The sequence below is a fragment of the Scomber japonicus genome, chromosome 2, assembly GCF_027409825.1.
Source record: "Scomber japonicus isolate fScoJap1 chromosome 2, fScoJap1.pri, whole genome shotgun sequence".
Lineage (NCBI taxonomy): Eukaryota > Metazoa > Chordata > Actinopteri > Scombriformes > Scombridae > Scomber > Scomber japonicus.
Window position 1 is genome coordinate 38,849,512 of NC_070579.1, and position 25,308 is coordinate 38,874,819.

Here is a 25,308-nt window from a genome sequence, read left to right on the forward strand (position 1 = left end):
AGATATCTTCTTTTTCCTCGCTGCTGTTGTCCAGTGCTTCCTCATGGGGGAATATTGGGTAAACTAAGGACTGCGCTTTATGTGAAAAGTCCCCTTAGATAACTTCTGTTATGACTTGGCGCTATATAAATAAAAATTTACTTGACTCTATCTTCTTACATCATTCCAACCCGTCTTCACTCTTGCTATCGCTCTACGCTGCACCATTTCATCTCTGAATCAGCTGTCTGGTGTAACTGGAGACTGCATCTCCGTGACTTGTGACCCAGTAAATCCAATCATCCTGGAAAAGAGGGTTATCCCTGGATGCTGCCTGACTGACTTACTGAAATGTAATATTACAGTTTAAAGTGTATAGTAATAGTTTACTATTAATATGTTCAGTGTGTTAAACATGTGCTGGAACTCAAACTGTAATGCATTTGACACAGCTTTAGGCTTATAGACACTAGATTTGAACTGCTGGTAATACAGATTTGTTTTCATTTGGGGGTGAACTATCTGTTGAGGTATGAATTTCTGACAGTTCAAAGGGGTAATAAACAATCCTCACACTGGTTCAGTGTGTCTGTCTGATACAGGGAGAAGGGTGTAATGGTGTGTGTATGTGTATGTGAAATGCCAGAGACGGGAGGAGGGAAAAAAGAGAGGGAGCAAGGTCGGCACACTTCGAACTTGTTCTGTGCTGGCTGCACATGGAGGAGTGTTCAGCACACAAAAAAGTCAAGGGTTACTTTCCTTGTTGTGATTTTGTAGTTGTTAAGGGAAGGCCTTTCAAAGTTTCACCTTTTGGACTACTCTTCATTCTCTGGGTCCTTTTATTCCTCATTTTGTCCTTCAATTTAAATTATAATCACTGGATGTTAAAGGGAGGTGATCCCGATTTCTAGAGTGTTCTGGAGATGCAGAAGACCAACAAGAAGAGGCGAGCTCTGAGGACCAGCACGAACATCACAAAACCAGCTCCTGAGTGAGTAACAGGCATAAGGGTCAAAATCATATTCAGTTAAGGTACATAAAGTCAGTAAAATTAAATATGATATATATATATATATATATATATATATTGGTCTGTCTTTTCGTTTCTTTTTGTACTTCTTACCATTGTGTGAAACCCATAAAGCAATATATTGTAATTATTATTACTAAATAAAATATTTAGATTTAAAAATCACTTTCATCTTGAGGACTGTTTAGAAGCTCAACACAGGGCTGTAGAGTTGAGGGTGAGAGCCGTTCAGAGGTCGAGTGTGTAAATGCTTATTTTACAGCCTCTCTGTAAAACAGTCTATTTTCAGTGATGTATACCAGTGTTCATCCTATTCACCTTCTAACCCACTACCATATTTGCATGCAGTTCTATATGCATACTCATCTAACCCTGTCAAACATATACAAACCAACCACTGGAAACATTTTTTTATTGACGAAGGATTTATAATTGCAATAGAAGATACAGATATAAAATTTAGACTCTGAAAAGTTCAGATTGACAAGGTTGTAATTCGAATTGCTGAAAATGCTGAAAATGTCATCAAAACTTGAAACAGTACGTCAAATAAACATCCAGGAGGATAAACACTTGACGGTTTGTCAACTTGTTTGTGTTGCCTGTTAGGTCTGCACCTTTGCCAAGTGCTTGTTGTGCTGAGACAAGCAATTTATGATGTCCCATAAAACAACATCTGTCTCAGCCAATCAATGTTTGTGATGTCCTCACAAGGAGGTAAAGATGGCAAGATGTGCACATTTTAAGGTGATACAGTGATACACAGATTTTTGACCCTATAAGCTGTCGCTGTTTCTTTTTTGGCCCGCAGCGTTACCCTTAAAATTGTTAAATGTGCGACAACAACCACTCAGCAAAATCATGACATGTATTAAGTCTCACTCTAGTCTCAGTAAGTTAGTCTCTCTAACTTACCTAACCATGGGTTAAACTGATTACAAAAATGGGTGATGGCTTTAAACACAACTCTTGTGGTTAAACTCAGAGCTTTTCCTACAGAGTAAGTAATGGACCTGGTTGGGAAATTAAGTGCTGCTCTGCTTTGCATGTGCTGTTCATTGGCACACCTTACCATGCATTTCTGCTTGCGTAAGCATAATTGTGACCTTCAACAACAAGGTCTGTAGCTATCATGGTGAAAAAGCCAAATGTAACACAGTAAAATCTCAGGTACCATTTACACGATAAGATAAGATAAGATGAGGTGAGATGAAATAAGATAAGATAAGATAAGATGAGGTGAGATGAAATAAGATAAGATAAGATAAGATGAGATAAGATAAGATAAGATAAGATGAGATAAGATAAGATAAGATAGATTGTATTTGTTATTCAGATTATACACTACACAATGAACATCAGAATGTGATTCTGTTGCAATGGCAGATTTTCTTAAGTGCTGAATATTTAACAGGGGAAACAAAAAAAACCTATGTATAAAAAAGTATATTACACATTTGCATAAATATATTGCACATCAGTAGTACATAAACTTAGGGTTGGGGTTAGGGTCCATGGAACAGTCCAATGTGAGTGTGAGTGTGAGTGAAGAAATAAAAGAATGAAGCTGAAAAACTAGGTATGGTCAAATAAAATGAAAGTTTACCAGTCCAGTGAAATGAACTAAATCAGCTGTGAGATAGCACTGTCATGGTGATGGGACCTGCTCCATTATTTTCCTGAAAAGTTGATCCTGGTAGATTTTGTGTATGTATGCATTTTGCAACTTTTACTAATAAGAACCGCAATGAGCCTTGAATGTATTGTGTGTATCAGTTAAACTGTGAATAAAATTGGTGTTAATGGATGTGTATGAAACAAGAAGAATCAGCCACTACTGGGCCAGTAATAATACTTTACTTGTGACAAACTCACACTTGTGTGTTTTCCTCTGTGTCATTTCCATGTTTTTTTTTTTTTAGAAAGGAATCATTTTTCATACAGTGTAGACAGCTTTAATCTTGAAGGCTTATCCCATAAGCCTCTGCTTGTCAGCATGCTTTAACATTCTCTCTCTCTCTCTCTCTCTCTCTCTCTCTCTCTCTCTCTCTCTCTCTCTCTCTCTCTCTCTCTCTCCATCAAACACACTCGCACATACTTCAATACTGATTGTCAGTAGCAGTTAAGACTATTTATCACTTCAAGAAGTTATGTCGCTAATGTCATGTCCGATTTCAACCTAGGATCAGATAATGCTTATTGTTGGCTGAACACATACAGTACCATGCCAACATCACTGTACTTTAGCAAGACACAAGCGTTAGCCATGCCAACAGTGCCTCAAAGTAACAGGCAATATACAGAACTGTAGGCTAGAGAATTAAAATGGCAGTCACATTAGTATCATCACTCATCAGGCTTTGAAAAGTTGGTAGCTTTGTAAAAGATCCCAATGTCGCAACAGAAACAAGAATTAAAATGCCTATAAAACTCCTGCAACACTAAATTCTCCTCTGTCTATTCAAATGTTCAATGTGTTCATTTCAGTTCACATGGAGCTCTTAATGTGGTCATGTGCAACCAATGTAAACCTTCCAGTTTTCCAAGTATAATACTTGAATAGATGTATTTGTATGTAAATGTTTGTTTGATAAAAAGCACAGTAGAATTACCTATTTGTATGATAGTAATACCAAACCGCTTTCCACAGTATCCTTCCCTAATTTAAATGAATTAAGTCGTTCTAGCCCTAAGAATTTGAATCAAGGTAATAGACTCGCTCATCACCCCCTCTCCCCCTTGTCATTTTACCAATGCCTCAAAAGAGATGTGTGAGGAGTTTTTAATTTCTTTTATAACTAGAGTCAAGGACATATGGCAAAAATCCTGCACCCCAGACCATGTTTTACATACCAGTAGGGCTGTCTGTTTTAGCTGCAGCTTTGACACAGTTGGACTCAGTGTTTTATTGATTATTAATAGCTTCTTCTATTTTTAAAACATGCAGTGGTCCATCCTCTTTTAAAGAAAAATGACCTTGATCCTTCTGTCATCAATAATTTCAGAACAATTTCTAAAGTTCCATTTTTATCAAAGCAGCCAGCATGTCCATGTGGGCCCCATAAGGGTTAAATTTGGACTGCAAATATGGGTCCCAAGTGGGTTTGTCCAAAGTTTCCATGGTGGTTCAACCTGTGTTTGCCCATTTGGGCTTCAAGTGGGTTCTGACTGGGTTGACTGGGTGAGACCCATGTAGACATGTTTGTCCATCAGAATGGACCTTAAATGGGGCTCATTTAGTCAGCCCACATGGGATTCAGATGTGGGGCCCATGTTTCTGAAACAATATGGGGCCCATACAATTTGCCCTGTTTATGCCCATGCCCACTTTCATCCCTTATAGGTCTCATACAGCCACCCCACTTGGGCATCACATGTGGGGCCCATTTTACTGAAACACATAGGACCTGCAAAATTTGCCCAGTTCAAGCTCATGCCCACTCAATAGCCACATAGCCCACATTTAACCCACGTGGGCCCACATTGACATGCTGACTGGGAAGTCCAGCTTTTGACACAGTAGATTATGACATTTGGCATCAGGGATATTGCACTCAGCTGATTTTATTCTTACCTTTTAGAAAGAATCTACTCAGTTGCTCATCTTCTACAACTTTTCCTGTGGTGTACCTGAAGGTTCAATTTTATTTTCTATCGACATGCTCCCATTTGGCCAAATCATCCATCGTCTCTTCACATTACTATTAAGATGACAAGCAGATAAACCTTCTTCTTCTGAGACCTGGTGACCCAAAAAGACTAGCTGCTGTTGTAGATTGTATCAGTGATGTCAGCTGTTGGATTGCACATAACTCAACTCAAAATCAGGAATCATGCTGTTCAGTCCCCCAAATCCTATCAGCCCCATTAAGAGTGGCCTTGGTCCTGTCTGCTAATGTATAGCCTGCTGCCAGAAATTTGAGGGTACTATCTGGTTCAGATTTAAGCTTTGAACCACAGATCAAAAAAGTTGTTCAGGCCTGTTTTCCTTCTGGCTGTTGCAAAATTGTGGCTTAAATGTAAAGGTGATTGTGCTTTTGCCATCAGGGTCCCTCAGCTTTAGAAACGACTTGCCTGAGGAGAAAAGGCCCGCAGAATCAGTGACTTCTTTTAAAGCACCTCTTCAAACCCACTTTATAGACTTGCTTTTATGTGATGTCATCTTTTTATTGCTTTTATTTTTTTTATTTTTTCATAAAAATCTCTTTCACCGTCTTTATCTTTCTTTACCATTTTGCCTACTGTCTTTTTGTGTTGTCTTGCTTTAACTTTATCTTAACTTTACCTTAATTTTGTTTCTGGTTTGCCATTATTATTATTATTATTATTATTATTATTATTATTATTATTATTATTATTATTATTATTATTATTATTATCATGTCTTTTCACACTCTCCTCTCACCCTTAAGTATATTTCAGACTTGAGGAAAGCATTATGAGTGATCTAACACTCTTCTCTGGCTCCGTGTCATGACACTATCTAGTCTTGCATACTTCCTACTTCATCACTGACATCATTGCTATTCTTGGATAAGGCATGCGCGTGTGTATGTGTGTTTGCCCGCGTGTGTGTGTGTGTGTCATCTTTTCTACTGTGTCTACAAGGATACATTAAGATAACATATAATATGATTATAATCATATTTTAGTTACATTATGCATTTATGTACCTACATGGAATAAAAAGTTGACCCAAAAACCATGCTGGGTCTGGACATATGGCATTTTCGTAACATTTCCAACGCCTCCAACCAACTGTGTGACATTGAAGTGTCTACTTTACAAGTTAAATTCAGTCATTCCCAGTGTTCCCAGTGTGGTTTATTAAAATGTTTCATCTGGTGTCTGGATTTTAAAAGTGTTGGATGTAGGGTTGTCTTTGACACCAACAACACCATGTACTGAGTGTTCAGGATAACTGTGTTATTGATGAAAATAATTTGATCAATTGGTGATATTTTTTATTTTATACCCACAACGGTCTTTCACAGCTACACTGATTTTTCTCCTGCTATGACTAAAAGTGGAGTTGCATGCATGTGACTATGAAAGTGATGCGGCTGTCATTAGAAACTGATCGGTGTGTGTGTGTGTGTGTGTGTGTGTGTGTGAGTCACATGTCAGGACTCAGAGACATGCTTGTAGAACTAGCTGACAGCAATTAGTTGGTTAACCTTAACTTAACTTCACTGACGTAGTTTTTTACAGTCCACAGACCACCTGGCATTGGCGATGGACCACCTGCTAATGGTTGCTGTCTCAAGTAGAAATATACATAGATTGAAAAGGAATGAGTGTAGTGTTTCCAGTGCACGAGAGAGGAGAGGGGTCCCCCGTGACCCCACTGCTACAAATCACGGACAGCTTTACGACGAGCAGCCGCTCTGGCCTGTCCTCAGACGTTCTGGGATGTTGGTCATGAGACAGATAATATAGCAGACATCTCACCTGACACACAGGGAGTGAGGGGAAGATAAGTAGAGGGTGGAAGCCTGAGAAACAGCGTGGACAGACCACAGGAAAAACACAAATCACATCCACACCCGTGGCGTCCAATTATATTTAATAGATGAAGAGTTAAATTATAAACTGACACATTTCTCACGTCCTGCATATTGTTGGATTTTGCTTTTAAATGGCAAGAATAAGCAACTTTCATATGATTTCCCATCAATGTCCAATGCACCAGCAGAACACATTTAACCACAGTATATGGGTCAATTACTTTTTTTGTATCCATGTGGTTTAGTCAGATTTAAAGGGTTAAAATGTGAAAATAAACGTATGAATAACACATTCTTTTTTGTGGACCCAGCATCACATTTCTGCATTTAATCCATTTTGAGAGAATATATTAGAGCATTATGGCCAAAATGTCTAAGTGGTGTAACCATAAAAACTTTGTACCAAATAATTGAACTTGCTTAAAAACAGTAAATAGTCAATAAAACACCATATCAACTAGTTTGGCATGATCTTACATTATAACCTTTTATATTAAATAAAGCTCATGCTGATGCTGCTTTTAAATCTATTTTTTTTATTGCTCATCTTTCAAACCTTTATCTGTCACATACCCATCTACAGTTTACTCAGGCCATATGAGGACAGCTGTGTCTTCACTCTAAGCACACTGTGGGACATTTTGAGCACAAACAGTTTTTTTCTTTCTTTCGAGAACATAAATAATTTTTTTATATAGGAATTATATTCGCCACACAAATACTATATCAGAGCACCGTTATCCCAATTTACAAAGTTCATAATATCGTTCCCCTCCCTTTGACAGCAGGTTCCTAACCTCGCCTTTGAGTGTCGCCATTTGGAACAGTTTTTAAAATGTTTGCCTTTAGACATCTCAAACCACACCTTACACACAGTTAATGAGAGCTTCCAAAGCATATTGAATACACTTCACCTTTTCTTGAGTCAACAGTTGTTGTTTCAATGTGCTCGGTAGATTTGAGATGCAAGGCTGGGAGCAGGTTGATCTTTTAGTAAGCTAGAGTTAGAATTTCATATAATCCTCTTTGACAACACGATAAGCTTCTCTGGTTTATAGACAGATATACTGTAAGCACACACTCATTGGGCGTTCTATCCATACACTTTCTATACTCACAACTTCCCTTGACCATGTTTGTCACCTGTCCTTTACCTGAATCCTGGATCTATCATTGGCACAAAAACCAACTTTCATCCCTAAAATTAGCCTCAACCTTTGCTCTAAAGCGAACCATATTTAACACTGAACCCATGTTAGTACTTGAAAAGTTAACGACTGCCCATTCGCTGTTTAGACGACCTTGTGGCCTTGGTCATTCAGAAGTGTGCCAGCAGTAAAATAGTCTATAAATTTTGAAGACACAATTAGACAAGAATGCAGGGTCTTTGACACAATTTGACTTTCAGAGGTGAAAGAATATGTAGTATGTACTATGTAAAGTATGCAGATGGTCATCGTTCTGGTATCCGCTGCTCATGTGATTCATAAATTTATTCTAGTTGTGATGACGCTTAAAATAGTTGTTCTAGACTGACACCGCACACCACCTGTCCCTATAAAGTCATGTCAGTGCAGCTGCTACACAGAGTGTGACATCAACAGTAAAAAAATGAAATGTTTATGAAGCACATACAGCATATAGTCAATCAAGTTGTCAACCAAGAATCTCGAGTTCAAATCATCTAGCTGCAGATGAAGATTTGGAAATATCCCTCTTTATCTAATATAGTATTATTATCACCTAAAGAAAATGGAATGGTTGTGTTTTCGTAATCTTAGAATGAGCCATTTATATTTACATAGAGAGCGAGTCCTCTTCCATGGAGGCCACCATGTTGGACTGCCATGTTTCTATACAGTAGCCCAGAACAGACAAACTAAACACTGGCTCTAGAGAGGGCCTTTCATTTTGTTTGCAAGTTAAAAGGCCACTTACTCCTATATGCTTGAAAGGGGAGGGTTGAGGGGAGTATTCAGGTGGTTGCAAACTTCAACCTCACCGCTAGATGCTACTAAAACCCACACACTGGTCCTTTGAAGACTCTCAAAATCCTTTGTGAGTGTGAAGAAACATGCCTACTACAGTGGTTTGCATGTTTTTTTAATCAGATCAGACCAGACAAGACCAGAGAAATGATCTATCCCATTCACTTCAATTCCAGCTCAACTTTGGTGAATATCTTGTAAATATTTTAAGTTGATCAGCTTGTTGTGAATCAGGACCTAGAGTCACATTTTTCATCTTATTGTGTACCAACACCAAGTTATCATGTACTGCACCACTGAACACACTGAGACTTAACTGATAACCCCCATCCAACTTCCAGTAAGACAGTACACAAGTGTGATGCACTACAAAATGATGTGTTACGATCCAACACTGCAGGGTGTGTAACGGACATATCAAAGTCTGTTACAAGTGTTGATAAAGTTGTTCTACACTCAGGGCCTGATTTACCAATTAGTGGGTACTAACTTGCGTGCACAGTGCAATAGATGCGTTTAGTTTGCGTGTGTTTTGAAGGTGATCTACTAAGAATAACTGTAAATGAAAACAGGAGCAACAGGAACAGACAGCAGTATTTAAATGAGGGTTTTGTGTCTTAATGGAGAGTTTGGACGAGCAGAAAGCTGCAAGAACAAAATGAAATGTGATCAGGTTCTAGTGAAGAGGTTAACTAATATACTGAGTTAGAACAAAAACTAATATTACCAGAAAAACACACATATGGGAGATTATTAGTGACAAAGTCAATGTTGATCAAAAATATATAAAAAAATATTCCACTCCAAAAATATTAACACTTGAGGAAAGAATCCGTCCTGTGTGTATTCTGTCATTGTCTCCTCGTCTCCATAGTAACAACAGTCATCTGTGCGCAGTGATTAGCTGATTAATACCTGTCCTTCAAAGGTTTTATTTATAGACAGTTAGCGTCAGAAGAATTACCTTCAGGATTGGTAAATCACAGAGTGTGTGCTATATAACATATTTGCATTTTCTCCTCCCTGCATTTTGCACACTGAGGTTAAAACGCCTCATATTACATATTCATTATGACAAACTGCGTTAGTAGATCAGCTTGCACATTTTTGAGGATGAGGTCAAGTTTGCACACTTTTTACACACACACACCTTTAGTAAATGAGGCCCAGAGAGTGTTGCTGGAGCTTTGACTTACTTAGACTTTTTGATCACCTTAACTCAAACTATGATCTTTCCTAAAACTAACTTTTGTGTCTAAACCTAACCAGACCTTAACGGGCAGGAGTGGAAAATGTGATGTAAATATAATTAGATGTTACTCGTAATCTCATTTGCACCTGAGTAAAAATATTTCCATAAATATATTTGAACATTTTTTGCTTATTTAGGACTTTAGGAGTTGTACCTCCACCTGGGTATGTTGCCCCTATAAAGGTATAAAAATGGTCATAATGGTAAAAACAACTGAATGTTTTATTTAATAAAGAGAAGTGATACATTCTTGCTTTACCTAGTCATTAATATCACACATACTAGCTTCCAAACTGAGTTTAATCATTTCTATCAAGGTATAGGCCTACCACAAGCATCAGTTCTACCAATTGTGTTTTTCAACTAATTTGAAAAAGGACAAAGCAACTGAACAACCACCTCAACTAATCATGCTTCTAACAGGGTGTTAAAGAGTTTGTATCTACCACAACGATGTCACATCGTAAAACATCATTTATTTTAACACTTGTAACGTTTTAAAATGCACAGACAAATAATGTCCTATGTGTCATTCTGGAGTTAACCAATGTATTTGGTCTTTCATTAGGAGAACTCGTTGTATCTACTAATTGGGTTATTGAAGGGTTAAAAGGAAAGTTGTGATTGGCTGGGTTACTAACATTAAATGTGACACTGACTTGATGAATTGTGTGCAATTAATGGAGACTCACAAATCCAGCATAATGCACATCACAGGCTTAAAGTAAGATTAAATAAATGATACTGAATATCTGCCATGTTCATAACCTTGGACATATAGTGAAAGTTGAGAAGCATCAAGTTGGGCTGTGATTAAATACTTGGAAGCTGTTAAATTTTGGTTGAGTCAGGAAGTCCATCACACATTTACAGCTGTACATAAATAATAATATCCTAATGCAGCTTATGTAATCATTGTGGAAGCAACAGACAGTAAATATAGAGCAAAACATTGTGGAGAAATCAATTGTATTTTTCTTGTACATTCGTAGTATTACATTTCTTTCCCTTGTTCTAGCAAAGTCAAAAGAGCCATTTATACATAAGGAAATGACTATTCTTTATTCTTTATTTCTGACAAACTGAACCCAATTTCTGTTCTAGGCCTCCCTCCAAACTCCTCTAGCACCCTGTCCGACCTCCTTCCCTCTGTTCTTTTCCTTCAACTTGTCTCTGCAGAGAGATAACAGAGCAGTGGCTCTTTCCTGACAGTATGTTGATCCTTTGAAGCCAACACTTGATCTAGATACGATATAATTAAGTTATTCATATGACTCAGGACAGGAATGTTGTCTGGGTGTCGAAACAAATATCAGGTTGAGTCATCTACAGCATGTGGTGCATCCTGAACAGGATTAAAAAAAGTTCAAGTACTTGAAATGTCAATGGTTTAAGTCTAGAGGTTGAATTCATTAAACACATTAGCGTCCCTCCTATGAATGACACTGAAAATTGGACTCATTTGGGTTTCATTCAAATAGAAATAAAATCAAAGACAAAATTTGCATGTGTCACCCCTCTGTCACACACACACACACACACACACACACACACACACACACACACACACACACACAGTAGATAGTTGCTAATAAAGTTGAACCCCTGACATTCAGGTTAAGAGGCGCCAGCAGTGTGAACTCATCGCAGAAACAGATGACCACATTACAGACATTTGATTACATTCTGTTCTCTCCATCTCCTCTTTCTGACTTATATAACATGCACATTACATAATTACCCTTTAGACAGATATTTTGGGATATTTCACTTTTGTCTGATTGCCAACATACATTCTCACATGTGGTCTCAGTGCATGGTCATATCACATAAGTGGCTCCCTGAAATGCATCTGTACATCCTTGTGAAACAGATGGACGCTTGGTGACGTGCTGATTACTTGCAGGAACACTGGTAGACAGCAAGCTCGCTATTCCTTATGTTACGTACTACATTCAGGGGAAAAATTAGCACCAGCCATCAGACTGATTAATGGCAGGTAGATTTGATTCACTCACCTGCCAAAGTTGAAAAAAACAGTGGCTCGTAGAATCTGAACATTTACTAATGATTTGGCTGGTGGACAAAAAAGTTCATTTTGCAACCTGACATTTGCACCTGCCCTTTTATTTGAGTGTCCAAATGTAGACTGTGTAACTATATCCACTATCTAGTTCCCTCACAAATCCCACAATGGAACAAAAACGTGGTGCCCATGCCAGGCACCACACTAATAATAATCCCACAATACAATGCTCCACATTTTATACATGTAAAAAATACCATTGTGTGACTCAACAGCTGATTGAGATTATGCAAAATGATGATTACATGAATGTCTGAACTCTTGACTTGCTACTCACTATTCATTGAACTATTTAATGTTTATATAGGGAGTAGTAGTGAATGAGCAAATGAGTGAATAAGAAAGTGCTTTCAGACATGAAATAAAATCCATGACTGCCTAAAAAGTATTTTTACCTTAGACCATTAACTATTCATTTAACTAAAAGATATAGACAGATACGGGTCAAATTTGACCCAGAACAGCCTCAATGGGCAAACATTTGTCAAAACATGTCAAATGTGAAAATGGGTCAAATTTGACCTGAACAGTATGTAAGGGTTTAAAAAAGACTGTAGAGAGGTCAATAAGCTTACACATATTCATTTTTTAAAACCTTTTTTCTTTGTGTGATTAGAGTATTTTTTTTATGTCTGCAGTCTATCTGCATAACATTTGAGCAAATAAGGAAGCCAGGAAATGCATTAGGCTTATGCACAGGGTCAGCAGGTTTCATTCAAAGGAATGAACACCAATTTAGAGTCCAATGTTCATGTCTTCAGTGGTGCAGTACATGATAACTTGGTGTTGGTACACAATAAGATGAGAAATGTGACTCCAGGTCCTGATTCAGAACAAGCTGATCAACTTAAAATATTTATAATATATTCACCAAAGTGGAACTAGATCTGGTCTTGTCTGGTCGGATCTGATTACAAAAACATGCAAACCACTGTAGTAGGCATGTTTCTTCACACTCACAAAGGCTTTTGAGAGCCTTTAAAGGACCAGTGTGTGGGTTTTAGTAGCATCTAGCGGTGAGGTTTCTGGCACAACTTCACCTACTTCCAAGGTGCATGTAGATGGTAAAAATGTTCTGATGAACTCTCTGATGAAGGCCGCACGCTGACATGTTGGTCAGGTCTATTAATACATTTGGTCTATACTACAAGTGTTACTGGAGCTTTAACGTTGTTGGACATTATCCAGTTCTTATAATAAATCTGTGATTTACTTCACCTCCAGGATCAACAAATCCACTGCTCACACCAATTCCTTTCAAATTAATTTATTCTTCTATATTTTTTGCTGTCTTGTTGGTCTAACTCTAACTTAATGTACACCCATCTCAGGTTTCCTCCTAAAGACATTAAAAACATATCATCTCCTTGCTTAATGGAGATGAGAGGAACATTCCCTTCTCCAAATAGTTTTCATTTCAGAGCTACCATCTCTTTCTCACTCTGCTCGCCTCATTCGACCTTTCCAAGCTCTTTCCCACCCCCACCCCCCTCCCCGGACCCTAATATAAACAGACACGCATCATTTCTTCATCCCTGCACCTCATTTTATCACCTTGTTTTCCCTTCACCCTCACAGTTAATCAGTCTCCTTTTGCTGGCTTATGGATGCAATGACAGGCTACTAGCATCTAAACAGGCTATTTGTGTGTGTGTGTGTGTGTGTGTGTGTGTGTGTGTGTGTGTGTGGGCGCGCATGTGTGTGTGTGTGTGGGTGCGTGCATGTGTGTGTAAGTGCAGAGCAAACATAAATGTTTAGAACACTTTGCCAGTCAAGATACTTACTGCTGATATACAGTACTTGGTAATAATCACAGGAATCTCCCTTCAGTGTCTAATGATTTCATTGGTCTTGAAGGAGTGCTATTTATACTTAGATCCTGACAAGTTCTTAACAGCATTCACAAGTGTGCTTTGTAAATTCCTATATGCTGAGTGGCTGCTGACATTTCCTCTTAAAACATTCTAAATTGGTCAGTGCTGGTTTTATCTATTGATCCTTTTATACCCACTGCAAGTTTGACAAGTGCTCTATATTAGAATGGCCACCTGTCAAATAAGTCCTCATAAGAAACTATGTCCTTGTTATAGGCCTGAAATAATTGATCTAAATCTTGAGAGAACATGCTTCTTTAGATGAAATGTCTGATTTAGGCATTGCCTTGATATGGGTGCAAAATAGATTAAAACACCAAGATTTCTAAATTAGCCCGTAGTCTTTATAGCCTTAGAATCTAGCTTTGAATATGTTCTCCTTGTTGCAAAATAGTTATCTCCGTCGTGTCTTTATTTGATTACAGCAAATGTCACCACTTGCTTCAGGCGGGACCATTTAGTAAAAGACCCCCCCCCCCACCCCCACCCCTTCTCTCTCTTAGCTCAACCAATAATCATATCATAAGTTCTGAGAGCGGGTACATATATGTTGTCATTAAGAAGGAGGAGAGTCGTAGGGAGTTTCAATTTATGACCGACAAATGTTTCTCTCACCTCCTTCATCACACTAGTTGAAAGAAGAGACAAACGCTTCAGGCAAGAGAGTGTGCTTTAACAGGTGTGAAAGTGTGTGTGTGTGTAATGTGGTGATGATATAGTACTGCATTAGTGATATGGGCTTCAGTGTCCAATTATAGCTTATGATATTAAACCTTTCACAGGCCCCATTTACTAAGAGTTTATAAGCACTATTAATGGTTAATAAAGCTTTTACTAATGATGTATAAATACTTTAAAAGCCATTAAAAAGCATATATTTTACATACTTCTTTCAATGCCACCATAGCATTTACGTTATCTTATTCTTTAGGAAGACAACTCAAAAGCATATTAATATTCAATTCATATTTAATTTATTTAAAACTGCAATTATTTTTCATTAATGACTTAATAAATATAACCACAGATGTAATGACTTAGAAAATGTTTAACACTAAACCTTTACGAACAACTTTACTAATAACTGTAAAGACCTGATGAGTTGTAAATAGTAAATAAGTCACTGATAATCCATCAGGTCTGCAGTTATACATGATTATAAATCATTAATAAAAGGTTGAATGTTTAATTAATTAAATACAATAATGGAAAATTATCTGCAGTGATAGATGTTAATAACTAATTTAATAATGTGTAGTTTTATGTTTATCTTACTGTACCATCCCAGCCAGTATGTCCATGTGGGCCCCACATGGGTTAAATGTGGGCTACTGAGTGGGCATGGGCTTTAACTGGGCAAATTTTGCAGGTCCCACATGGTTTCAGTAACAAGGGCCCCACATATGACGACCACGTTGACTGACTGTATGGGCCCCATAAGAGATGTAAGTGGGCTAAGTGGGCATGGGCATAAACAGGTCAAATTGTATGGGCCCCATATTGTTTCAGAAACATGTTTAACTCACCCAGTTGGGCCCCTCCTGACACCCAGTCAGAAGCCACTTGAAGCCCATATGGGGTGGAGCCACCATGGAATCTGTGGACAAACCCACATTGTAGCCCAAATGTAACCCTTATGGGGCATGCTGGCTGGGACATACATGTGGTAATTTTTTTCTGGCATATACACCTTAATTTAACAGTAGAGAGACAGGGAGAGAGAGGGGGGTGTGACAGAAAGGTCCCCAGGTACTCAAACCGGGGTCCGCTGCGTATACTGTGTGGCATGCGCTCTTAACCATGTTTTATATTGCTCAACATTTTTTATTCAGTGCTGTATTGTATTCATGATACAGATGTACTTAGATTACCTACTTTTTTGCTCTTTAAAAAAACATCTACTTACTTTTACAAAAGCCCTTCTAGTGACAGGTGTTGCAAATAAGCATTCGCTTTGAACACTGTGATACTTGCATCAGACAGTTGTTTTAGCCTATCCATGTAAACTGTGTCTGTCTCTATTAAATAAACCACAATAAATAAATGAATAAATGGTTATTAAGTGGATTTTGGTCTGCATGTCCTGCAACTTTTTCCAGAAAATCAGAGGTTGAATGTCAGAGATGTCTTCCTTAAATAATTAGATAAAGCAAATGCTATAGAGTAGTATAGAACGGAAAGAATTTGGACATACCTGGCCACCCAAACATGATGCTTTTTAATGAATTGTAAATGATTTATTTATTAACCATTATTTAAGCCAGTCCTTTATGCCTTATCTGGAAGTGGTGCCCTTATTTCTGATGAATTGAACAAGTGTGGGACATATCAGCTGGAGTGCCAGATTTATTTCAGAAGTGCACAGGCCAAACAGTTTGTGTGTGTGTGTGTGTGTGTGTGTGTGTGTGTGTGTGTGTGTGTGTTAAGGCCTTTTCATACTGAGACTATTACAAACAGCTCAGCAGTGTTTTTCTGAATAGCCTTTAAACCCAATAATATGTTACAACAAACACATTTTCTGGATCGTATTTCATTGCCTCACTTTATCACACTCACTCATTGTCACACTTTAAAACATTCCCACACCAACACAGCCCTTTGTATTGTTTTACAAAGGGCCGGTTCTCAATAAATCTTCAGTGTGACACTGGGAGGGCTCAAGTGTGGGGTTTTAGGTTTAGCTTGGACATTAAATGAATAAGGGCTGCTTCATTACAAACTATTCCATCATAAACCTGGAATCTGTGTGCTGATCTCTTTATAGTCAGTGGGTAGCAGAACCAGGCGGGGAGTTCCTGTCCTCTGAAAAGAAGCCAATGCGGAAGTAATTTAGAGCTGCATTCTATCAAAAGGCCACCAGGGGGCGACCGTTTTGTGTTCAAAAAGACGTCTGGCTCCATATAAGTCAATGGAGAATTCATCAATTTCTCACTTGATTTCTAACCTCAATAAACGTTTTCAAAATGTGTTTATGGTCTCAATCGCTAGTTTAAAGCCTTCTTCAATGCAGTATGAAGTTCATTTGTGAAATTTTGGCCTCCCTGATTTTATATTTGATGATAAAGCAGGGTATGCATTAGGGCGTGGCTACATCCTGATTGACAGGTTGATTGACCAATGTCCTTGAGATCTAGCCCTCGCAACCAATCGCAGCCTCCCCGCTCCGCCGTTGGTCCCGCCCATACGTCCGTCCATGACTCCGCCTCATACCCATATAAGTAGAATCTGCACCTGAAATTTTCAAGATGGCGCTGCCTAGATTCGATACTATTGGCTTCCGAGCAGCAGTCCACAAACCAATGGGTGACGTCACGGATGTTACGTCCATTTCTTCTATACAGTCTATGAGCAGAACACAGAACATTAAAGGCTTTAAAGTAAAGTGCTTTTCTGAAACATGGTTCCAAACACAACTTTAGAGATCTTTAATGTAAATATGAGAAGTGTAAGTAAGGAAAAAGACTTCACCTGCAATAGTGTCACACTGCTCTTGTGCGAGCAACAGGATGTTGACCGCAGTTCTCCTAACAGCCACTGGTGTCAATAATAAAATACAAATAGAGCCTTTAATTACCATCAGATCATGACTGATCCAGTATTAATGAAGTGATGCACAGTGTCTGCAACAACCTGGATTACATTCAGTGACACCTGAATAACATCATTGTAAAATTCAGACCTGCCTCAGTGTCATTAATAGCTGTAGCCTATTCTGACTGACATTTCAGTAGATTATGTTACAGATGTGAAACCCTAGAGCTATGTGTGCACACCCCTGCTAATTAAAGACACACAATTTGAGGCTTTTGTGCTGTCTGCAGTTTTCATTACACAGACCAATGTGCTGCAGTTTGGAGGAAGGCCTGAAACACTTGAAAGCTCTGCCCACTGTAAACTATAACTTACTGCCTGTAAAACATTCATGGCCCTTATGCATCTTGTTATGTGCAGCACCATATGTCTTATCCTTCCTCTGTCGCTCTATGTTCCATTCTGTTCCATTAAAATACCAATTTTGAGGACCAGATATATGCAGGACCCAGTATGTATGTATGTGTGTCCTTCACATATCTCTTGAACAGTTCATCCAATCAACTTCACACTTGGTAGGTGTATTGCTGAGAGTTGTTTATTCTGGACTAAAAGACCAGGATAAACATAATTTCCTTTCTTGTCACCCCCCTCTGCTGCTTGCTCATGATGTGAGGAACACATCAGCCTCCATAATATAGGTCCACAGCAAATACCAGGCAGACTGTATGTGTGTGCTGCTGCTGCTCATGCTGTCCATGTCATCTAATCTTGGCGAGGGTGGCTCAGGAGATAAAGCAGTTGCCCACCAATTGGAAGATTAGTGGTTCGATTCCCAGCTCCTCCAGGTCACATGTTAATGTGCTTGGGCAAGATACTTAACCCCAAATTGCTCCTGTTGCTGTGCCAAACGTGTATGAATGGTTAGTTTCCTCCTCCCTGTAATCCGTGTGTGAATGGGTGAATGAGATGTAGTGTAAAAGCACTGTGAGTGGTCATAACAGCTAGAAAATCAGTCCATTTACCATTGAATCTGTAATCTGCACATTTTTGGAGTACATCAACAACAATCAGTGGTTCAATTCATATTCTCAGCCAAAGTCTGACAGCTGGCCAAACAATCAATTATTAAACATGATTTTTAAAAACACTGAAAAAGAGATAATTCAAACAATATTCAATAAGCCCTTAAACCTTTTTTCCCAAACAAAGCGTTTTAGTATAAACCAACAGGAGACCACTGATGTGTGATTGAAGTGATTTTAGGGACACTAAACTGTATAAGAGTGAAGTGAATGATGCGTTCATCACTCTTAAGAGTCCTCTGGAAACACCCCTGTTGTTGTTTCTGTAATGTGTTCTAGTGTTTGCGGCACGTTTTGTTAATGTGTTGTTTTCTTAATTGTCTTAATTGTGCTGTATCTATTTGCATGTGTTTTCTTAAGTTGCAGTGTGTTTGCTCTTGTTGAATACCATAATTGAGAAATATGACTGTAAATTCAAGTAAAATACAGACTTAATAATAATCATGAATTCCCCAGGATCTATTCATCTATTAATTCGTTATTCTTTCTTTAATTCATACATACACAAACACACATCGTTTTGAACAGGCACATTTTGAATGGGCACTTCACTGCAAATCTGAGGTCAAGTCAGTTCAACAATAAGATATAGGTAGGTCAAGTAACAAATAGGTCTAGGTCATTCCAACTTAAACAGCACACTCGCTATAATAGGAAAGCATGTGAGCAGGGTCAGGGTGAGGAGACTATTTCAAATGCAATCACAATTGTACTAAGTATGATCAAGAAAGACAATATACGAACAAAGCACTTAGGAAGACTGGAATTCAGGAGCTTATCATTAAAACTTCATGAACCTGCCAAGTGGCCTGGACAGTAGAGTCTTCTTTGAGTTAATAAAACAGACAGGATTAATGGATAGGATATAATCCCTACTGTTCATATTATGACTCACAATTAGTCTCTGCACCAATTCACATTCATAAATTCCCCATCAGTCATTAATGTTTGATTAATCCAATTATGTTTGATTAATCAGATCACAATCACTATTTAATGGTCCAGGAGAACATTTTATAGAATATGATGAATACAACATGCTTGAATGCTGAATTTTAAATTTATTATGATAAACACAGGTCAAATTTGTATATTTCAGCTGTACAAAACTTTAAAAAATATGCATTTTATTTCAATTCATCAACTGTGGGTCACATTAGGAAAAGTCCAGATAAAAGAAATGAGTATAGGGTGTTTTTACAGCTGTTAAATGTACAAATGGGACAAATTGGACCATGAACCGTATTTCATCTGGTCATCTCTCGTCCACATCTGAAGCAGTAGGTGGCGGTAATTCACATAATACGCTAGCTGCCGACCGCCGCTATACTGCAAAAGAAGAAGAAAACCCGTATTGTTGTTGCTAATGGCGGAACTACTGGCGTAGTTTGACCGTTAACACCCGCGGCTGTGGGCTGAGAAGGAATTACGACTTCATCAGAGACGCACAACATCGACTTGTGCAAAGGTATTTATGGAAAGTGTTATGGATGCAGAAACGTTACGACCGTACATTGAATGTAACGGAACTGTTACGCTGTCCTATGGGGAGCTAATGTTAGCCTACTAGCTAGGTTTAAGCCCAAAATGGCTGGTATGTAACGGTAGGCCCTTCACAAGGTTTAAGAAATAAATGCAGGGCTTATTCTCTGGTAATATGATAATGGATTCTGTAGACTGCAAACCTGCATTTAGTCTGTTGGTGTGAGAGTTTGACGGTGGGTGCTTTAGGTGAGATTCGGCCCGGTTCAGAAACACTGTACAGAACCGTAATACATTACGTTTCTAAGCCAGTCTGCAGCCAGCTAGTCACTGAATTGTATTGTAATGTTAAACACTATAGTATAACGTTAGGTATCTGAGTTGTAAACACTGCAACCATCATCTTCCCGGCCTTAGCTTCTTGAATGTTATACATTTGAAACAACACTAACAGCTGATGAAGAATAATGAATTAAACAGTAGGCAGTCAGTGAGAGAAGGAAAAGTGAAAGTGTTGTTATTTTCTTTTGGAAGTCTGCCATCTGCCTGAAAGATGATGACTGTAAACAGCAACTCTGGGGTGTAAACTATATGTATTTCTATTTACAGTCGCTATCCTCTTTATTATGGATACCTGTACAATCGAATTCAACCCAATACAACAGCTCTGTTATAAATTCAACTTTCATGACGTTTATAGATTTTTATGTTTTATTGACGTTTTCAGGAAAGTGATAATTCCACGTTGTTTATTACTGAGGTCGTACTAAGTGGTGCTGGTGTACTGAAGTGGATTGTATCGAATGGTGTTCCTAGTATTTTGCTCCTCTCATGTATGTTAATGGAGTGGACAAAATATTAGGAATACCATTCAATATAGTGCACTCTAATACACCACCATCACCCACTTTAACCTCAATAATAAACATAGTAGAATTATCACCTACCTGACAATGTTAACAAAAACTGAAAATGTATAAACTTCATAAATGTAGAATTTATAGCAGAGCTGCGGTATTGGATTAAATTAGGTAGCTCACGTGTACCTAACAAAGAGGCCAGTGAGTGTATATTCAAGGCGTGCTTGATAAGATTGGTATGACATCGTCAGCACATTAAGGATTCAAAATGAGATATGGGCATTGGTCCGAAACGAACATATCTGCTGATATGGCAAGTTGATTTGTCGCCTTCGCTGCCTGGCTGTGATTCCCTCAGTGGAGCTCCTCTGCAGGCTCCTCTTCATCCAGCAGCCTGACAGACCAGCTGCTTTGTCCCACTTTAGTTGGATCCACACAATGTTTTCATACATTGGTATAAGCATCAGCAATCAGCCAAATTGAGTTGGAAAATATCAGCATATAGGATATTGGCAAAAGAATTGTGCATCCCTAATAAATAGAGGTGATAGAGAACAAGGCGGATAATGACATGTAGCAGAGACTGCAGACGGTGTGCTTATCTGGGATTAACTAGAGGTGCAACGGTACACTAAATACACTCCTCAGAATGTACCTCAGTTTTGGGGTCACGGTTTGATATGATTTCAGCACAGCAGGCTAAAAAAGAAAGGCAGAAGACAACATTGCAGTCTTTTACTTTGAAAAATCTAACAATGGCTATTTGGGCATTTCTGTAGTATAAATGGAAAACAACATTTCTGTTAGTTGCTAGGAGTCAGGACAGCTGCTCACAGCTGTTTGTACTGTTTTATTTATTTAATATAAATGAGTGTAAACTAGCTCCACCCCCAGCAGCTACAACAGTACGATGCTACTTACATACTGATGCGTAATGGTTTATCAGTCAGAGGGATTATTTTAACTACATCTCTCTCATAGAGCCAGACGGATTTATGGGTCAGCCGATATGATCAATCGATATTGACCTATCACAGACACATATATCGGTGAATGTGTCCAATATGTGCCGATATTGTTTTTTACATTTTCTAAACGTATGTAGGCAGCATTTAATGTATGCTTGACCCTTTTCCTTAATTCAAGTTTCATACATTTCTTTTGTTTGTTACGCGTGTTTGTTTGTTTTTTTAACCCCATCAGTTTTATTGATCTCTTGTTTGTCATTGTGGCAGCAAGCTAAAGTTGGCTAAGCTAAGGCACACAGATACTAAGTATACTAAGACATGACTATGCTATAACTAAGTGAGGTATCGGCAGACCATTCAGGGTGAAACTTGCGCTGTAGAAATTGTGTTCCATACGTCTGAGCAACTGGATTATTAAACTATTCTGACAGTATTTGTTTGAGTCACGGAGCGCACTGAATTGAGGGAACTCTCATATCCTGTGCCAAAAGATACAGCCCTAGTCTTAATCAGTAGGTTACTGGCACGTGACTCTCTCTGGGTTTCTGACTCTGGTGTAAACCATGGAGTGATGTCACATCTCGCTACGTCCGTCTTTATATACAGTCTATGCATATACCACATGTTGCACAAAAAAATCACATTTTTTAACTTGAACTGACCTGTCATGTGCTGACCCTGAGTATTCAGCCAGTGGCATTAAGTTTACATGCAATGCTGTAAATCTTCCTGTTGGCTTAGCCAGACCTTTTAATATACATCTGTTGAGAAAGTGAAAGTGGGTGCTATATGTGTATTTATTCAACAACAACATAAATAACTAAAAAGCACTGTGAACAGTCAGCACTATAAAAACAAGAAGCCGTGATATACACAGACTAAAAGTTAGTACAAATGTATGTAAGTCAATTCAGGTCTTGCAAAATAACATTTGTATTGAACAAGCCTTTGTGTTGTTCAGATGAAGATGATCCGTTAATGCTCAACATTGTATTATTTATGTTTTACTGACTTTATGAAAAGAATAGTACACTGTGGTTTGTGCCTTGTGTGTTAGCTTTAAATGTGTTCTAGGATACGGTAAGTACGATGTGTAATTTGAAAAAATGAAGTATTTGCTTTCTAGAATTGCTTCTTCTTGTTCTTTGAATATTTTGGCAAAGAGACTTAAGCTGTGTTTGGACAAAGAACTGTGTGTTGTAATGTGGAATGTACATAGTAGGCTAGCAAGTGTGTCTTAGGTACCATAATTATATATTCATTTTTCTATCAGATCCAAAGGTTTGGGCTTCTGTGTAGTGCCCCTATAGGTTAAAAACATACTTGCTGTTTGGGTTTTCATGCTTTTCATTGATTAATTGTTGTTGCATAATGTTGCTTTGCTTTCCTATCCTGAAAGAAAAGCATGGTGGGCACACTTGACCTCAAGAAGGAGCTCTTGAATCTGGCCACATTTCTCTTTTCTTTGACACATTTTTGAGGAAAAAAACCAAAAGGAAAATGAGGACTAAACCAACTTGTTATTAAAAAAAGAACATGGTGAAAAAGGACTTCATCTGAAAGCTACTTATGATGAAAATTTAAAGGCTGTTCATCTGTAATAGTATATTTCTGCTTTCCACCTCACAGCCTCGCTGTGCACACAGACAGTAATTTGCACCTAGCTCCGGCCCTTCGTTTGGAACCCAGTGCATCGTTCTCCATCGCCAACGGTACCACAGGAACCAATTTCACATTTGGACCTACAGCTGGTGCTGCGGTGACAGCTTTCCGATTGGCTCAGATCGAGACTCAGGCACAAATTGCTCTCCAGCAGCTTGCCACGCTAGCAACCATAACTGTTAACAATCAGCATCCCAGCAACAACGGGTTGACAGCAGCGTTACTCCCTCACCTGGCCGTCCTGAGTCTTCTCAATAGACAGCGGGTGTCAGCTGTTGGGTTTAACGGAAACACAAACACCAAAACCTACAGAACCACACAACCATATCTGTCTGCTGCCATGTACCACCACCATTCTCAACAGGGGGCACAGCCCTTCTCTAATGGGCCCAGGCCTCCTCATCATCAGCCACCTCCAAATCAGCACCAGAATCGCCCTTCTTCTGATATGCTCTCACAGACTATGGGTTTCCAGTTTCCTCGTCCCACCCAGCTCCCTGATGAGCTAGAGTCTGCTCTGGCTATCCGGGGTGCAAGGGACATGGATCACCGTCTCATTGACCACATGAACCGACCGAACCAACACCAGAACCAAGGCTCAGGTTCTGGGATCAGTCAACAAGGAACCTACGGCTCTAACCCAGTATCACTTACATCTGATTCTCAGGCTGGCCACCAGCAAGGAGTAGACTGGTCAAACTACCAACCTCCAACTAAACTTTTTGCCAGTCCTCCACCAAGTGCAAGCAGCCAGGCCCAGCGACACCAGGGGCCTCAACAGCAGCCCCAGAGCAGCCATGCTGGAACCAGCATGCCAGGCTGGGCTGCCCCTCCAAGCGAATCACCATCGTCCCAAGCCCGGCACGCCCATGGTGCTGGTGGGGATGGTCAGGGTTTGTACACACCAGAGAGTGCAGGAAGTATCTTGGCTAGCTTTGGACTTTCAAATGAGGACCTAGAAGTGCTGAGTCACTACCCTGATGATCAGCTAACCCCAGATACTTTGCCATTCATCCTCCGTGACATCCAAATCAACAAGTCAGGCAACCAGAAACCTGTGGCTTCCTCATCCTCGTTCTCACGCAGCATTCATGATATGCTGATGCCTCCTTCCCGTTCTTCTCCATTGGCACGTTCACGCTCCCCGGAAGTGCCCAGCCTCCTTACTGTTACACAGACAGCAGGAAAAGTCATTGACTATGGTCATGCCAGTCGGTCAAAGGAGGAAGATACTACGAGAGAGACGTTCAAAAGAGAGCCACTCTCTAGTGAAAGGACAGTTAAAATGTACCCGTCCTCGTCCTCGTCAGCTCCAAAAGCAGAGAAAGTTGAAAGGCGACAGGTTCGTTTGGAGCACACAGAATCAAGCAAGCACGGAGACAGAGACTACCGCAGGACGAGCAGCGACCATCGCAAGACCAATCGCTCACCTGCGAGAGAATTTCCACAGTCATCGAAATCTCGTAATCTAGACAGAGACTACAGGCGTGATGGACTCAAACCAAGGCCCTCATCTGAAACCAGGAGTGAGGCTTCCTCGAGACGGTCTCTCTCCTCTTCGTCTGGCACAAAACCACACACTAGTGGCAAGAAGTTACCTACTCCCACCATGATAAGTGATTTCTCAGCCGTGTCTCCAAAGGTGTATCCCCATACCTGCTCCCTGTGCCACACACAGTGTGATGAGGAAAAGGTGAGTGCCAATATGTCCTCGTAAGGAACCTCACATGTTCACTTTTAGTCTGCTACTTTTCTTCACTAGGCAGTTGTCAAAACAAGTGATGCTCACGTGAGTAATTCTCACTGAAAGAAATGGGTACAGTTTTTGATTGATTTATCCAGCAAAACCCACAGTTTTTAATCATAAATCTGTGCTGTCTTAACATGCTCTATTTTTTGTCCTTTTGAAAGCATCAGGCAATGATTGAGTGGACAATGTTACAAATACATTGGGTGTGGTTAATTTTACTGACAGATGTCTTCATCTGTCACCACCAAATGTGG

The 25,308-nt window shown here is 39.2% G+C and overlaps 1 protein-coding gene across 1 annotated transcript in view; it reads left to right on the forward strand.

Annotated features, from left to right (window-relative positions):
- Positions 1–25,308, forward strand: part of LOC128366986 (uncharacterized) — a 54,702-nt gene that overhangs the window by 14,195 nt on the left and 15,199 nt on the right. The window contains exon 6 of the mRNA XM_053327747.1: positions 23,247–24,997. Within this exon, the coding sequence (XP_053183722.1) occupies positions 23,247–24,997 (1,751 nt within the window). The remainder of the gene's footprint in view (positions 1–23,246; positions 24,998–25,308) is intronic.